Source organism: Penicillium samsonianum (assembly GCF_028829775.1).
Source record: "Penicillium samsonianum strain IBT 33392 chromosome Unknown utg000001l_segment0_segment0, whole genome shotgun sequence".
NCBI lineage: Eukaryota > Fungi > Ascomycota > Eurotiomycetes > Eurotiales > Aspergillaceae > Penicillium > Penicillium samsonianum.
This window is the reverse complement of record NW_026643259.1, coordinates 721,592-738,876: the sequence shown is the minus strand read 5'-3', so window position 1 is coordinate 738,876 and position 17,285 is coordinate 721,592. Positions and strand designations below refer to the sequence as shown.

At 52.3% G+C, this 17,285-nt stretch overlaps 4 protein-coding genes across 4 annotated transcripts; 3 read left to right on the top strand and 1 right to left on the bottom strand.

Moving 5' to 3' along the window:
* Positions 1 to 667: 667 nt before the first annotated feature.
* On the top strand, positions 668 to 1,181 carry N7471_000291 (uncharacterized protein; the record flags this gene model as incomplete). The annotated part of the gene is made up of 2 exons (XM_057273012.1): positions 668 to 694; positions 747 to 1,181. The coding sequence occupies 2 exons, from the start codon at positions 668 to 670 to the stop codon at positions 1,179 to 1,181; spliced, it is 462 nt and encodes a 153-aa protein (XP_057141191.1).
* Positions 1,182 to 2,328: 1,147 nt separating this feature from the next.
* N7471_000290 (LysM peptidoglycan-binding domain-containing protein) lies at positions 2,329 to 3,712 on the bottom strand (the record flags this gene model as incomplete). The annotated part of the gene is made up of 2 exons (XM_057273011.1): positions 2,329 to 3,411; positions 3,491 to 3,712. 2 exons carry the CDS (start codon positions 3,710 to 3,712, stop codon positions 2,329 to 2,331), a joined length of 1,305 nt encoding a protein of 434 aa, XP_057141190.1.
* Positions 3,713 to 5,504: 1,792 nt separating this feature from the next.
* Positions 5,505 to 12,443, top strand: N7471_000289 (Killer toxin subunits alpha/beta 6; the record flags this gene model as incomplete). Its single annotated transcript, XM_057273010.1, has 13 exons — positions 5,505 to 7,668; positions 7,748 to 7,951; positions 8,021 to 8,295; positions 8,374 to 8,910; positions 8,996 to 9,142; positions 9,213 to 9,274; positions 9,373 to 9,459; positions 9,522 to 9,954; positions 10,036 to 10,491; positions 10,552 to 10,891; positions 10,986 to 11,298; positions 11,457 to 12,079; positions 12,145 to 12,443. 13 exons carry the CDS (start codon positions 5,505 to 5,507, stop codon positions 12,441 to 12,443), a joined length of 5,940 nt encoding a protein of 1,979 aa, XP_057141189.1.
* Positions 12,444 to 13,974: 1,531 nt separating this feature from the next.
* N7471_000288 (uncharacterized protein) lies at positions 13,975 to 16,518 on the top strand (the record flags this gene model as incomplete). Its single annotated transcript, XM_057273009.1, has 3 exons — positions 13,975 to 14,851; positions 14,941 to 15,030; positions 15,098 to 16,518. The coding sequence occupies 3 exons, from the start codon at positions 13,975 to 13,977 to the stop codon at positions 16,516 to 16,518; spliced, it is 2,388 nt and encodes a 795-aa protein (XP_057141188.1).
* Between the last annotated feature and the right edge of the window lie 767 nt (positions 16,519 to 17,285).

Below are 17,285 nucleotides of genomic sequence, written 5' to 3'. Positions count from 1 at the left end.
GCGGATTAATGAAGGCATGCACGAAATTGTTGCGGTATAGGCTACCAGAAAAACCCCTGTGGTGTCTTTGGGATCGTATCGAATGGCCTAAAATGATGCTGCAACGATTAGACTGTTGCCCCTAGATAGTGAAGGCCACGGGACATCGAAAAGTGCGGGTAGCTAGTATATAGCTCGGATTGGCTATTTCGGGGAGTGTGGATCGCCGTCCCCAAATCGTGGAGGCAGCAAGGACACCAAACAGCGTCGTATAGGAAATTGGCCATTTTTTCGTCTTATACAATACTTAGGCCAATATAGCGCAATGTTGTTGGGTAAGTTACGTTACTCAACTGTGCTCTCTAGAAATGTTTATATTCACCATCGATAGACCAAATATGGCCAATTGACGGTGGGCATATCAGAACAATTTTTGTTGATGTGTCACTACAAATAGTGCGATCCTCTGTTTGAGGGTTCAACAAAATTAATTAATAGAACTCCAAATGTACAATGTCAAACAGATATCCAAATTGTTGATTACTGCGGGACTATGTTGATGAACCCTACAAGTAATTTGGTCAATTTCCATTATGATAAATATTGATCTGATTGAAAAGCACTAGTCTAAGCGATAAGAAAGGCCGTCAGGCATAGGTTCAATAGGCGGGTCAACGTATAAAGAACGATGGCGGGCGGTGAAATTGCAACCCTGGTGAGTAAAAAGAAGCTGTGAACAGTACCTTTACTTGAGGTAGGGTAAATAGTATGATTGGTCAGAAAGTAGCAAACTCTCCACCTCGCGGAGTGAGTCGGATATGGCTCTGAATGATAAGATCACGTACGAGAAGATCCACGAGAGAAGGACGGGAGGTTATCCCTTCTTTGCTTCTCCTCGCGCAGCAGGTGTCATTTGCTGTTCATCGAAGTGCCCAGATGGCTTTATACTCGTCATCACTAAAGTGAAGGGCACTCCATTGCAAGGGAGTTGGGCAAAGCTATCTGCTAAGAACAAGGAGTTTGTATATGTCCAAGTTCGGTCAGCTATCCATGTTCTTCGAACGGTCGGAATTGCTTGGGCTGACCCTGGAAGGCATAACATTCTCTTTGACGAGGATGATTATAACCCTTCTGTGTCTGTTATAGACTTCGAACGTATTGAGTTATGCGAAGATGAGGAAGTCCCATTACAGCCGGGATGACATATATCTTTGGCCTGGACGCTGTGGAACGGCGAGATCCTAGCTGATCCCCCGGTGGATAGTGATTAAAATATCATTTATTCAACAATGCTCTTTATTTTCTTTATAGATAAGTAATACTTATAAGCTAGTTATACCTGAAGATAGAGCTCCTGTAACCCAGAAACCAAAGATACCATTAGGCCAGGTCTACATCGAGGGTTGCCTCCGCTTGCTAGAGTGGTACGCGGGCGAAGGAATCTAGGTAGAGCTTCGCTGGATACCCGCACACGAAGGCATTCTAGGCAACGAGACTGCTGATGAATTCGCCAAGGAAGCAGCAACCAACCCCGGAAACACCATTCACGACCGCTATATCCGACTGGTAGCCGCCACGAGGCGAAACATCAAAGGGAATGCAAAGCTCGAGTGGGAAAGGACGTGGACGAAGGGAGGAAGAACCGTACGGCGAACGAGGAGGCTGATTGAGGTGCCGAGTAAGGCGAATTTGACATACTATTAGAAAGGCCTACGAAAGGCCACATCATCAGTGTTGATTCAGCTCCGCACAGCGATCGTGGCCCTGGCGAGTTACCAGCATATGGACCTCACGAATGACCCCTAACGCGTGGTGGCTACCCTCGATTGCCACCAAAATTGCTGAAGATAATGAGCATCGACTCCGGGCTGAATCCTCTCTAGGGGAGGATAGTTATCACAGCACACCTTCAACCTCTAGTCTCATTCCTCCAATTTCTAATGCCGGGTGCTCCTTCACTATCCATACGCCTCAATCACACGCCGAGCTTCGAATGGGATACCTTGGTGTGTTTCCCTTTCTGATTCCAAATCTCTAGCTAGTTTATAAGAGTTGCGAGGGTTCCCCTCCTTCTGCTGGGAATTAATGATTTTGAAATAGATGTTCTCAGCATGATACTATTCCAGCACTTCGGCCAACCTAATAGGATTGATATTTCATTGTCTTGGTATTATTGATCAATACCTCCAAAACAACGCTATTTTGCCCTCGATAGCTGGATAAGGAACTTATTAACACAAGTAATATAGAGTAGTATATTACACTAACAGCTCTTCCTAGGCTATGAAATGAGAGAGAGATATAGAGAGAGAGAGAGAGAGTGTGTGTGTGCGTATGTGTCTACCAAACCTAGATCAGTCCAACACAAGCATAGTTCTCGGCCCAAATTCCAGTACAGTCACTCTTGACGGCAGGGTTCCACTTGATGAAATTTGCAACGGTGATGCTGTATTTTGTCGCGATTGAAGCACAGATATCGCCCTTGACAACAAAATGGAATTTCTTGCAGTTGCCCACCATGCCGGCTTGGAACGGCGTAGGTGTCGCAATCCCGTTGCCCGCAGTCGTCGTCGTTGCGGGGGGATTGGTCGGAGTTCCAATGCGGCTGATGCAGACGTAGTTGTCTGCCCAGAGACCTGAGCAATCAGAACCTATTGAGGGATTCCAGCTCAGAAGCTGCTGCTGCGAGATGCCGCTTTTGACCGCAATTGACGCGCACGTGTCGCCGGCCTTAGCAAAGTAGAATCCGTTGCAGTTATCCACCATGCCGGGCTGTGTCGGGGTCGGAGTCGCGATGCCGTTGCCTGTTGAGGTTGTTGGCGCCGAAGTAGTCGTGGCCCCAATGCGGCCCACGCATACGTAGTTGTTCGCCCAGAGCCCTGTACAATCGGAACCCACCGACGGGTTCCATTCGAGGAATTGCTGCTGTGAGATGCTGTGTTTGGACGCAATTGACGCGCACGTGTCGCCGACTTTGACCATGTAAAACCCGTCGCAGTTATCCACCATGCCGGGCTGCGTCGGGGTCGGCGTCGCGATGCCGTTTCCGGTGGAGGAGGTGGTGGTGGTGGTCGGGGCGGGGCCGGAGCCGCCGATCAGCCCTACGCAGACATAGTTGTTGGCCCAGAGCCCACTGCAATCGGAGCCGACGGACGGGTTCCATTCGAAGACCTGCGCGGCCGTGATGCCGTTGCCCGCCGCGATCGAGTTACATGAGTCTCCCGCTTTGGCAAAGTAGAACATGTTGCAGTTGTCGACCATGTTCGGCTGCGTTGGCTGCGGTGTCTCCACGCCATTGCCGCTTGTTGGCGTCGGCTTCTCCGCTCTGGATGTTGTGGTGGTTGGGGAAGGTTCGTTGCCACCAGCGGGGGCTTCGACGCAGTAAGACCGCCCCGTCAGGTAGTTCCTGCAGTCGGCAGTGATGGAAGGATTCTGTGAGAACAAAGAAATAACACACAATCAGCACGAGGTGTCAGTCAAAAGATGGGTATTATTCCTGGGCTGAACTGACCCAGAGGAGGAAGTTCTCCATGCTGATGCCCCACTCGAACGGCATGTCCGCACACGCGATGGCCCCGTCAGCATTGTCCCACCACCACGTGCAGGTCGAAATAGTGTTAGGGTCAGACGGCAAACTAGGAGTCGCATCCCTCGCAGAATACCGCCGACTTCCCTCGACGCTGCCAAGGGCGAGGGCGAGAAGCCCAGCCAGTCGAAACGAAGACCCGGCCATCTGTAAAGAGGACGAGGAAAGAAAACGTCCAAACGGTAGCAATGCTGTAACAATGCGGTAACAAGTAGGTACCTTGAGCGACAGCAGAGGCAGTGTAACAGCAGACGAGAGTGTGAGCGTGATCGGCAAGGCTTTATACTTGATGTACCGCACCGTGGAAACTTCCGGGGGGACCGCGGGACTCCGTAGTCGAAAGCCACATCACGGTGGACCACTTCCGTTTGACTGTCCATTTCCTCGGATACCTCCCTCCCATCCTAGATTGTAATCCGACGCCCTTGCCCCTCCATTGGATGTTTCAGAAAATCCTCCGGCGAGGCTGTAAGCACATGTTTCCTGGTGTTGAAGGCCGAAAGGTTCTACCCTATGAGCAGGGGTCACCGTGCCAGGATGCACCGTTCCTGCATCGTCTCATCATCTTATTCTGCTCAACTACCTCGCAAGCGAGGCCCACACTCATCTATCAGGATTCTCGGCGTGGGGCGGATTGTTTTGGGGATATCGCCCGACTGTAAACTGAATGCAGGAAACAGAACCGCTCCAACATGCATCACAAGCAAAACCGCAGCGCCGCTTGTCATCTCCGTAGCGCAGCTTCGAGTTGAGGAATTCAGACTAGTGCCTTCATATGACACTAGTGTGCTCGCAAGAAAGCTTGGATGTAACCCTCGCTCCCTGTTCATGGATGCGTGAAACGAGAGCCAAGCTGAGTGCCTTCTTAGTTAAATGAAGGAACCAAGATTGCATGGATCCTTGGGCTTGTGAACCTTCAGGGAGGATTGTTGAAGGCCCCCTCCCGATTATTCCTTCTGCAAGCGAGATGACACATAATCGCAACTCAGCCTTGCCTGCCGTGCAGCTGAATCTCCTCAGACTCGCAATAAATCTGGGCAAATTTGGGTATCTCTACCTCTCACATTTTCAGCAGCCCCTTCCGCCTGAGGTATCAGAACATCCTACTTCAGCGAGAAGGAAGAAAGCGACAAGGGTATAAAGAAAGAAGAGGCCTGATTGGGAAATAACCAGTTAGTACGTAGTAGAGAGCCAGTCCAATCAGAACAGGCAGGATTCCCGGAGATTAGAATGTGCATGGGGCGTTTCTTGGCGACGCCCCTGGTCGGGACGGTCCAGACCGTCCGGATGGAACGGTTTCCCCGCGGTCTTCTTGTCGGTGGGGCTACTTTTCAGATCACGCCAAGAGTTGACAGCAAATTCCATTTTCCTAAGGTGCTGCCAATCTCTTCAATGAGGAGAGTATATGTTGTACAAGTTTGTACAGGGCGTGCAGTATAACTTTCTTCCCTTCCCAGAGGCCCATCTTCTTTGATGTACGCATGACCGCTCAGCTCCAGTTTTGTCTTTGACCATGGCCCCCGCCAAGCGCGGGGTTCCAGCTTAGAGTGGTCGGACATCCTGGATGCATCTGGTCACTCGCTCGAGCCTCAGTGTACGGTGATCTAACTGCATAAGGTTGGGGTAGACGCCACGTGTGGGGTGCAGTCAGGGGGAAATATAGCACCACTCAGCACTTTGTTCTCCCCTGTACCTTGCAATATGGTGGGAAATGGACCAACTCAGCCCTCGGCTGCGGGAGCGCAGCGGTTTTGCCCGTTCCCTCTGTTTCCTATTCTCTGAAGATTTTCCGTGCCTGGGGGCAGCCTTGCGCCGCCTTGGGCTTGTCAGCGCTAAGTCCCGACGGCTGCAGGGATGGAAAGGTCAGGGTGATAAAGGGTTTCGTCTGCCCTATTGATCGGGAGTGAAAAGCGTTTTGCAAGACTGTTTTATCTACACCATGTGGCTCTGGAATGCTTGCTGGGCTTCCAGGCTGCTGCTGCTGCTGTCCGCGGCCAGTGGTCTGGCGTCTGGCCTGTCACAGTTCCAGCGCCTCGAGTTGAATAAAAACCCCTGCCCGGGCGCCTGCGACCCCAGCGGGAATACCACAAAGTGGTTCACGTACCACAGCGTGGACGAGTTCGCCGCGTGCAACGAGCCAATCTTGCTCAACCTTAACCTCTACACGCCTGTCGACGACGATTCAACACACACCATAATCCGCGCCTGCACCCTTGGCAACGCGCATAGCAAAGTCAACTTTCTTGCCGCTTCCGGCTACGTAGCCCCTGATGCCTTGGGCGCAACAAACTTTGGCCCGTCGTCTCCTCAGCGGCGGGATGACTCTGGCTCTGCTGCAAGTCTAGCCTATGGCGGAAGGCCGGCCGCCAAGTCCAATGCCACGGCCTACCTGACAAAGTGGAAGACCAGCGATCCCCTCAGCAGCAAGGCCACCGAAGACGTTATCCTCGCCGCACAGGCTCTCCAACGGAACCTCAAGCAAGAGACCGCGATCCACGGAAAGAAGAAGATTATCTTCACCTATCTCCACGGCACGCTCATCGGTCTTTATTCCGGGTCACAGGTCGATTTGATGCAGACCTCTGCGTCCATGCTGGACCAGTTTATCACGGCTCTTGAGGGTCAAGACTCGAACTCGGCCCCCTCTAGAAAGACTCTCGAGATCTGCGGGGGGCACTGCACGGCAAGCCACATCTTTGGTGTCGTTGCGGACGCAGGAGGTGATTTTCGCGCCGTCCAGAGCATTGTAAAATCATGGAACGACGGCGAGCTTCTGTCCGCTAAGTCCGAGGTGGAAACCGAGTCCGTTGCCAAGTCTTCCCTCTGGACGTTCGCTAGCAACAATGCCACACAGCATCAGCATCGACGACGCAGTCATGTGCGCCACCTAAATCCAAGAGCCGAGTGTCGCAGCATCAGAGTCGAGGGCAAAGACACGTGTACCTCGCTGGCAACTCGCTGCGGCATTGGAGGCACGGCGTTCGAGAACTTCAACAAGGGCACGCTAAACTGTCGCTCCCCACTCCAGCCCGGCCAGCCCGTATGCTGCTCGTCCGGTACGCTGCCGGACGTCATGCCAGATCCAAATCCAGATGGGTCCTGTGCGTTCCATGAGGTCCAAGAGGACGAATACTGCCAGTCGATCGCCGCAAGCTACGGGTTGACGACTGATGATCTGTTCGACCTTAACAAGAAGACGTGGGCCTGGGATGGCTGCGGCAACCTCCTGTTGGGTCTGCGGATTTGTGTCAGTGAAGGGTTTCCTCCCCTACCCGCATCCGTGTGGAACGCTGAGTGCGGCCCAACGGTGCCGGACACGAAGCCTCCAAAGGAGGGCGAGGAGCTCGCCGAGATGAACCCCTGCCCGCTGGATGTCTGCTGCAACATATGGGGCATGTGCGGAACCACGGTCGACTTTTGCATACCGTCCAACTCCACGACTGGAAACCCCGGCACATCGGCGCCCAAGGAAAACGGATGCATCGCCAACTGCGGAATGGAGATGGTGAACGATAACAAACCGCCCGAGTTATATAAGAAGATCGGCTATTTTGAGGGCTGGAACTACAACCGCCCGTGCCTCACCATGCATGTCGACGACATCGATGACGGCTACACGCACATTCACTTTGCATTTGGCGAGTTCTCCTCCGACATGGAGGTGCTCATCAAAGAAGACGTTCAAGAGCAGTGGAAGGCTTTTATAAAAGCCGACAGGGACTACAAGAAGGTTCTGTCATTTGGCGGGTGGGAATTCTCCAATGCCCCCGCCACGTCGGGTCTCTTCCGCCTGGCGGTATCGCCGGACCGTAGGGATACGTTTGCTGAGAATGTCGTCAAGTTTGCTGCCGACAATGGCCTGGATGGCCTTGACTTTGACTGGGAGTATCCTGGCGCAACTGACATTGAGGGATCGGATCCTGGAAGTGAGGACGATGGCGAGAATTACCTCGAATTCCTGAAGCTCGTACGTGAGAAGCTGCCCAAAGGCAAGTCGCTTTCGGTTGCCACTGCGGCCTCCTTTTGGTATCTCAAGGGCTTTCCGGTCAAGGAAATGGCACCGGTCCTGGACTACTTTATCCACATGACGTATGACTTTCATGGTAAGTTTGTCAAGCAGACATGAGCTTCTCTCCACCGAGAGTGAGAGGACGGGATGCTAACTAACCCTTGGACACACAGGTCAATGGGATGTGGCCAGGGAATGGTCTATGGACGGATGCCCAGCAGGGAACTGTCTACGGTCCCATGTGAACTCAACGCAGACGCACGAGTCCCTAGTCATGATGACAAAGGCCGGCGTCCCATCGCACAAGATTGTTGTGGGCGTGACCAGCTACGGGAGATCGTTCAAGATGTCTGATCCGACTTGCCGCGGCCCAATGTGTATGTTCCTTTTCATCTTGTCTCTTAGAATATTCCCGGGGATGTATGTGATTTAACCCGTGAAAACAGGCACGTTTGTCGGCGAGAGAAATGATTCGCCTGCAAAGCCGGGCAGATGCACGGATACTGGCGGCTACATCTCCAACTTCGAGATCCTCGAAATTATCGATAAAGGTGGTGCCATCAAAAGCTGGTATGACGAGGCAACTGATTCAGATTATCTGGTCTTTAATTCTGTCGAGTGGGTGGCGTATATGACCGACAAGACCAAAGACCGCCGGCGCAGCCAGTATAAGGGCCTCAACTGTGGCGGTACAACTGACTGGGCTATTGATCTCCAGGGAGTGAGTGTCCATTTAATTGATATTGATGCCGAAACGGCACATTTTACAGACTGCCGCTAACAACCGGGGCCACAATAGGAAGGAAGACGTGCTAACACAGGCGACCCTGTCTATTTGGACCCCATCGTATACAAGGAGCCCGATGCCTGGTGCGAAGCACCATGTGTGCTGGTCTTCCCACCTAGCCAGCTTCCCTCGCCAACGACCATCGACCCAGGAGAGTACGTCACTTCGCTTCTCTACGGCACCACAACCGATACCACCAAGAACGGCGAAACGGTCACCGCGTTCGTGACGCAGACGACGACAATCACCATTGACCTGCCCGCAATCACGACCGACGAGTTATCGTACTCCAACGTCAACATCAGCCGGAATCAAGACACCAGCTCGCTCTGGGTCGGGGTTAGGGTTCCTATCGCACCCGTCACCGTGAGCCTGGACGACGGTGGGGGCGGCACGACCACACGTGTTCTTACCCTTCCCGCGTGGCCGGCTGTAACCAAAGGCCCACGGCCTGATGGTGACGATGACGACGACGACGACGACAAGGACGATGAGGACTGGGAACTACCGAATCCAATTGAGACAACAGGCACACTAGAGCCCTTTGAGGTACTTGATCATTTCCATTTACGACCCCCCCACCTTATCGTGTTTTGTGAATTCGAAGAAGCTGATGCAATGCTAAAAATGATAGCCGACCCCGACGACCTTGCCTATTTGGCGAACATATCCACCTTACATTGTCGAGCCTGTCAACGAGGAGGATGACGGTGATGATGACAATGACGACGACGACGACGACGTTGTGATTATCACGAGCTGCAACCTATGGTTCTTCAATGTATGTATTTTCCCCCATATATCAATGCAGTACCCCTATGAAACTAGAAGCCCACGCTAATTATGTCCAGATATGTATTGGAGGCAAATTCAAGTCGCTTAAATGGACCCTCCCTCCAGGCATTTATCCACCGTGGGTTTTATTTTTCCCATCAGAACTACGCGGATCAAGAGTGAAATCAACCTTGTATGGGATATGATAGGCTAACATAACTTGATTCTCACCCACAGCGGTCCGCCGCCTCCAGATATCATAGGTCCCCCTGCAAGCCCCAAATTCACTATCAACCCGCCGCTTCCCCCTTGGCCGGAAATCACGTAAGAAACTGCCCTGCTCGAGACAAACAAGCATTCTCACTCACATGACTTCCCTTCTGCAGCGTCGGCCATGACAAAAAGCTCACATACAGCGACGAGCCGTCCTGTAAGACCGAGTCGGCAGAGCTCTGCTCCACGACGGTCACGAAGTCGGAGACTCTGGTCGGGACAATCACGTCCACGGTCACTGCAACTGCGTCCGCCTGCGACACAGTCTACGGCTGCTCCTTGACAGACTGGTCCTCGACCACGACGACCACTCCATCAGTTTGCGCCCAGCCCACGGCGACCGGCGGCGCATATGAGCCGCCAGAAATCGGGTGTCCGGCTCCCGCCATCGTCTACCCCAAGGATCCTGAGAACGTGGGCTCGATCCCTAGCCTGCTTCAGGGGTATGACGACTACGTTGAGGTCGGACTGACCACGGAAAACTGGGTGGCGTTCTACTGGATTCCCATGCTCGGCCAAGATACCATGGACGTTCTGAGACGATCGGTAAGTCTATTTATCCTCGATTTCGCCGCCCCCCCTTCGCCCGTGAGTTTTGTGGACAGGGATAATTGAAAGGCTAAACAGCCCGACGTCTCGTACGCGTACTACTACGAGGAGAGAAACTATAACATTGGAGAGTCCTTCTCCTTGGAGGACGAATTCCGAGACTGGGACCTTCCCTCCCGCTCGGAGGCTCCAGCCGCCGCGGGCAAGCCGCACGATGGAATGTCGTCGGACGACCTGCTAGAGGACTTTGAGCCTGATCTGGATACGGAGCCCAGCTCACTGAATGACACGCTCCGGTTCGAGTCGCGGCACGACAAGAGACAGACACAATTCCACGTGCCCCGAGACACGCCCTTTTGGGGCCCTTCGCAAGTGTCCTTGCCCAAGGGCAGTAGCTGGGGCTCGCCGGGCAGCTTAAGCTTCGACCCCGAGAAACCCAACGGCGACAAATACACATATAACTACGACGTCGCCAGCGCGCTGGATACATATATGTATGCGCTTTTCGACGACGGCATTTGGACTGATCACAGTGTCTGTTTCCCATATTCCCGTGACCCCTTGTTCTACTGTCTGCTAACAGATGGATTGTAGGAGTTCATGGGCAGGAGCATAGAGTACCTTGACTCCCAGCACACCTTAGGTCCCAACGCCGCGTATTCGCCAAGCTATTCTCATGGGTCCGGGGTTGCCGCCCAGGTTATCGGCAACCAGGTTGGCATTTGTCCGTCGTGCACCTTGGTCGTTGTCACAAGCGAGCATCCGGGGAGAGACGTAGAAAGCTGGTATCAGTTTCCCAACGAAAAGATCATTTCCCATCTCATCGACACACTGGATGATGTCAAGAAGAAGAAGAGGCAGGGCAAGGCGACCGTCAGCATGAGCTTTTCCTACGGCCGCGAGACCATGACACCCATGTTTCACATCGCCTTCCGTGAGTAGCAGCAGATTTCCTTGCTGACTTCAGATATGCTATATAGTTCACTGCCCTCTCCGGATGTTGCGCTAACAACCACCTCTTGTTCCAGGACAACTACTAGTCAAGCTTGACGAGCAAGGTGTTGTAGTGGTCGCATCGGCCAACAACCACGCACTGAAAAAAAAAGAGGGCATCCCCGTGCAAAGATATCCTGCCAAATTCGCCGACCCCAACGACCAGTATGGCGGCTTTGCCAATATGATTGTGGTGGCAGCGTCAAACTGGAAGACCGAGAAGGCCGACTTCTCCAATTACTCCCCTTTCGTCGCGACGTTTGCCCCGGGGAGTGACATCCACTGCCCCGCCGACAAGTTTTTGCACCCCGGCCAAAAATATGATGGCCTGCAGGGGCACTTCCTATGGTAAGCCAACGAACGGTCCCTTGAGAAGACAACTTGTATCCCATGGCTTGACTAACATGGCTTCTCCTTATCTCTGCAGCCGCTCCACAGGTCGCTGCGCTGGCCAATTACTACCGAGCAGTACCGTCCCCTTGGCAGTCTCAGCTGAACAAACCAAGCAACGTCAAGAAGCTCATCCAGCTCTTTGCGCGTCGCTTCGCCGTACACGGCCACAACGTCGACCCCGCAGCCCGGCGGCCGATCATTTGGAACGGCCAGGTCGGCGAGCACAGCTGTCTGCGCGACTATGGGTCCAAGGAAGACTGGGCCAAGGTGTGCCCGACCATCCAGGACAGCCTTGACGACGAGCCAATGAACCCTGGGGAGCCCGTGGAGCCTTGCAGGTCAGGCCAGAGCGGCAACCCGACAAGGCGACGGCAGGACGGTGGTAGCTGCCCCCTTATCCCCAATGACAACGGCCCGGGCAAGAACATCGACTGGGAAGACGGCCCGTCGGCGCCCGAGTGCGACGGCGACGATCACTGCGGTGGAGAGCTTTGCAAGGGGTACTACTGCGATCCGAACCCGAAGATCAGCCATCCTCCGGACTACTACGACCCCAAGGACCCACAGAACCCTCATGGCATGCCGCCCCAGAAACCGACATCAACATCGACGACTACTGTTACATCACCAACGACTACATCATCGCCGCCTGTTAAAACTTTGCCATTGTGCCTTGGTTCATCAAAAACACCTACATCGCAATATCCCATCTATGCCTATAGCATTTATGCGCCTGGTAAGTGCAATTACTACGTCATAACCGAAAGAGAATTGCCCATGCTAACAACAACAACAATCCAGGTTTACACTGCGATGGTTTATTTGTCAGCGACGCCAATATCGGATCGTCTCCGCCAATCTGCGACATCTCTAACGACGAGTTCTCCTTTGACTTCTGCAAAGAAGGCGATGCTAAATTTGTGAATGAAGGCCCTGAATTTTTTTCCGAATGCGGATTTCAACTCTCCCTCAATGGCAAAAAGTATACGCCTCGACAGCTAGACCCTATGGATGATGACAACCCGTGCTCAGGCACCTGTCCTGACGTTGTATCGGTTCAAGGAATCTTGTTATTCGAGGGTATGCCTGCATGCAACTAGTTGGAGAGGTTTGTTTATAAATAAGTCACATCATGTATCTACAAACAGTGCTCATTGCCTAGAGTAGCCACAGGACGGATGTTATAGTTAGGATAGTTCTAATTCTACAGATGGAATCTTCTTTCTAATTCCAGGCCAAAACTATTAAGGAAGAACGAAAGAGCAAACATCTAAACTATCTAACTAGGAATTCGAGTGTGATGCCTTTTAAGGTACAAACACGTAGGCACAAACACCCAACTCGACACACTTCAAGAGTTTTGTTCTTATGCAATTCAAAAATCGAGCCCTGGAGCGAGCGGGCCAATGAGTGTTGCTTTCCCCTTAATTACATCACTCTTTCAGAAAGATGACGTGTTGGGATTCAGTATATCCATAGATAGTATCCACAATTCTCCCTATAAACACGTAGATTATGCAAACTTCAGTTTGAATTTTCTGCTTTTGATTGATGACTATTAACTTCACCTAAAATTGGGGAGATATCGATAAATCAACTATCCTAAATTATTCATCTCTTCTATGGGGAAGACAAACGGTCCTTGTCTCACTAATACTATGAACCGTAAGTTTCTCCTTGTTTCATTTTCTTTCTATTGAGTTTTACGTCAACCAAAATCTAGACTTTGCAAACTAAACAGAGAGCCGGAGGTCTTAGGTCTTAATCGGGCATTTTTCAGCATATTTGAAGTTCTAGGAGGAACCTACCTCATCTTTCTCCCATTGTCTCCTTGGCATCAAGGCATCAACATTTACTGGAAATAGGGTTTTGGCAGTTGGCGCCTATACCGCTGCGTACTCCGGACATTTCCTCAATTTCGTGTCATCATAAATGCGGGGTAATAGAATAATACCGGGGAAATAGAACCCAAAAGACTCTATCTTACTTCTAGTGATAGGCTACAGACCTCCGTATCATGCACTAGAGGTTAATGTAATACTACGAGACCAATCAATAAAAACCAATCTCTTTCACGTATAACGTACGTAATTTAAGACAAGATTCCCTAATCGAACATCGTGGCTTGGGGACCTCATAGTGATCCGCGGACCACTACCTACTTAGGCGGAGGTTAGCACTTAGCGTCCGAGATATGGTCCGAAAGCTGCTCAGACTTGTTTTCTTGGCTGAGTACAAGGATCTTTGCCTTGGAACATAAGCCTACGTTGTAGCGACACCTCTAAAGAGAGACCCCCGACGCTCGGGGACTCACTACGTAAGCCCTCTCCACCCCCGCCTTAGAAGACAAACGTCATCAGATAATCGCGTGTTGTAAATAGATGGGATTTAAGAGGAGTTAATAATATCCTAGGTCAATTTGTAGTGTTCAATCTCAAAAGAAGAACCAGAACCTGAAAAAGAAGTCAAAGACGCCATCGCTTGGCTCCATTACTTTGTCCCGCTAGGCCTAGGCTAGCCGTCTTTTGCCAGACGCCTAAACTAGGCTGCTCTAAACTAAATGTTAGGCTGATGCACTTTTCCTCTCCTCGTTTCCCAGCTGGTCAATCGTCCCTTCTTGTAAACAATATAATGCTCGGATACGAGTGTCTAGACTCTAACAGTCCCCGCTCCTTCCTCTTCTCCGTCGTCGCCAATGTCGGCCCCCGTGGCGCTAGCCGCTCCCTAGGCGTGGCCTACCGCCAGGGCAACGATAGGGACGCCTTCGCGTCATCTCAGGCACGTGTGGAGAATGTCGTGGCAGACACCCTCGCGCTGATCGAAATCCTCTCGGATCCTATGAACCGCGCGCCGCTCGAGGCGGAGAGAGCGCTCGCGGAGGGCTGGTATCGTCGGTCTCAGGGGGGTAACGAGACCGAGAGTACTAAGCGTCCCACCATTCCAGACACGCCGCAGCCCCCTTTTATCGTGCCTGATGGCTCCTGGCGGCGGGAGCAGCCGCAAATACTGCCCGAGCTGCCATGGCATGATGACGCGCTTAGCGAGTTCCCCTTTATAGCGACATGCCTTTTGCTCGGGTTGTTACGCGATGATGGAGATATCGATGATGGAGATAGCGATGCCAATGCCACTTATAGTAATAGTACACGCCCCGGCGACATCCAGCTCCAGCCGCTATCGACTATATTCCGTGGCGACTGCACCGAGTATGGCCTTGTCGTTCTCGATATCTCCGACCTCGATAGCGGCGTCAAGTACGGTATCGTTGGTTTCCCCGTGTGCTATATGGCCGAGGTTACCTTCTACTGTAAGGAGGGTGGCTGGGATCCCGTTGAAGACCCCCCGCCTAAAAAGGAGCCTGACATTATACTTATTAGCCCGCGGCCTCGAGTGCCGTTATCTATCCTTCAGTGGCTACGCAAGTACTTCTACTATATCAGCCTACAAGAGAACCCCCGCTTCCTGAGACTAGAGGATAGGCCGCTTATTGATACTACAGCCTTAGACTGTACGTCTGTTTCCACACGACCTGTTTCCACGCGACCTATTCGCCTATGGGATCAAGATGATATGTATATACTGACTTGGGAATTGTAGACATTTGGCCGCCGGAGCTTGAAAGTCAGGCTAGAGTTGAAAATCAGGCTAGAGAACCTTCGCAAGGTGTCATCTCAAGCATCTCCGACTGTCTGTGAATTACTCGCGCTTCCCTATGCTCACACATATCTACTACATTTACTAACTTATGAAACAGACTTCTGGCCTTTAAAGTCCACCACCAGCGCCAAAGACATATCGACCATAACAGCCTCGCGGCTGACCACGTCACACGAGCCGCCGCGAAATGCGCATATGGACCGCGCCATTGATAACCTGCTGATTCTCACACAGGAGCCCGCCGACCTCCACCTCGACGAAGAGACAATTAGCAGATTCCAAAAGCTCGCCGAGTTCCGCGAGCAGCTACGGCGGCGGCTCGAAGAGGTGCCCGATAGCCTAGGCCCGTCCTCTGAGGCCTCGGGCCACATTCTCCGCGTTGCGTACGCCGGAAACACGCACCTTAACTGGGTCGTGTTTAGAAACCTCGCGCCTAGCGTGATTGCTACCGCCATTATATCCGACGAGCTTCGGGGCGCGTCTGCGCTCAGCCTCTGCGTCGATAAGTTCAAGCTGGAGGGAGGCGAAGGAGGCCTCGGTGATCTAGTAGCGACTCTAGCGGAGTGCACGACCCTCAAACAGCTCTGTTTCGTGCAGGGACCGGACAGAAACAGCGACGATACCTCCGCTCGTTTCTACACGCAGCTGCTATTACGAGGGAGGTCATCAGGAAACTTGGGGTGGCTCCGCGACAAAACCATCTATCCAACTTACGCCTTTTCGAGATCCTTGCGCAACCACAAATTTGCATCGCCCTCGACTACTAGTGTCACTTTCACTTCCTCCGTCGTCCAAGTATTTCCCGTGATGCACATGTTCACGTTTGTGGGTCATCAACGCGAAGATGTCGCAGACGCAGACCACCAGAACAGTCACTACTACGACATGGGCAACACTCTTCTAGACCCCGAGCGCTTTGCCGTCCAATTCCTATCATACCTCCGTTCCGTAGGTTCGGGTTCTGACAAGGCCATCTTGCGATTCGCATACGGGGAGGCCTCCTCGTCAGTCGCCACCACCACCACCAACAACGACAAGTCACCGCTGCCATCCTCATCGTCCGGAGGGTTCGCTGTGAGTCCCATTCCCGCCGGATTCTTTGGCAACCGCCTCGCAGCAAATTATGAGTCAAGAGTCAGAGTCAGAGACATACACCCCGGCAGCTGGGTCCTTCTTCTTGACCAAAAAGGCCGCAGTTCAAGTGACGACGGCGATGACTTCCTACAATACTCTTTTGTCAGAATTCGTCAAACCTCTGACGAGATTGCACCCGAGCAACAACAAAAAAGACCCATCCCCGTCCCCGCCCCTGATCTCGTCGAGGTAGTAGGCGGCCTAACAGAGTTCCTGCGCGAGACTGTGCCAGGGAGCGATATTTCCACGTGGGAGAAACGGGTCGAGGAGGCAGAGAAGGACTTCCGCGCGCGGCGGGCTTCAATTGAAACGGGGAAACGCTGCATCGGCATCGGCGTCATGGCTGAGAGCAGTGCCCGGGCATTGCTTGACCAGTTACTGTGATATCATGGTATTAACTATTCGAGCATATTTCAATATTGAATGTTGCGAACTGGATTATTTATTTCTGAACTGTGCTGGAATGGATAGTGGTGACAGTGACTTATATTTCTGGAATGTAACCTAAATACGACTGTCAATTTCTATCCCGCAAAAGGTCTTGCATCCCACCGAACCCTCCTCAGGTATCTCATAGGGTCCTGCACTTCGTTCCTGGCATAAAGCCACCGACAATTCTCGACTAAAACAATGGACCCACTCGACAGTAGCTCCGACGAAAGAGATACAGCATGCGATCTCGCTTCGGGACTCCGCAACATATTTTTCAGCTCCTCGAATGCTTGGCCCGCGCTGGGCGTTAGCGGCGTTATAATATCTTCGCGCAAACGTAGCCCGCTCCGGTATTGGTCAAAACGCTGCCAAGGATTGATCTCTGGTCGTCGTTTTTGATGAACTCCGACGGAACACTAATACGGTATTCAGCCCTGGGCAAGTATTTCCGTGCCGTCGGGGAAAGCAGCGGCAGGAGACGTGTAAGGTCCATGGCTCTGGAGTAGCTCGTGAATTTGACGAACATGCTTGGAGTTGTGGGAGCTTTCTAATTTGCTGGCATCAAGCTCTTGAATCTTGGTTGAGAAGCCTGTGGATTATCGTCAGGCTGAGAGTTGGAGAAAAGGACAGTAAACGCCTTGATACAACACGTACGAGCTGTGATTTTCGAAGTATGCCGTGATGGAGATTTTGGGAGACAAGCAAATGGTCTATATGTA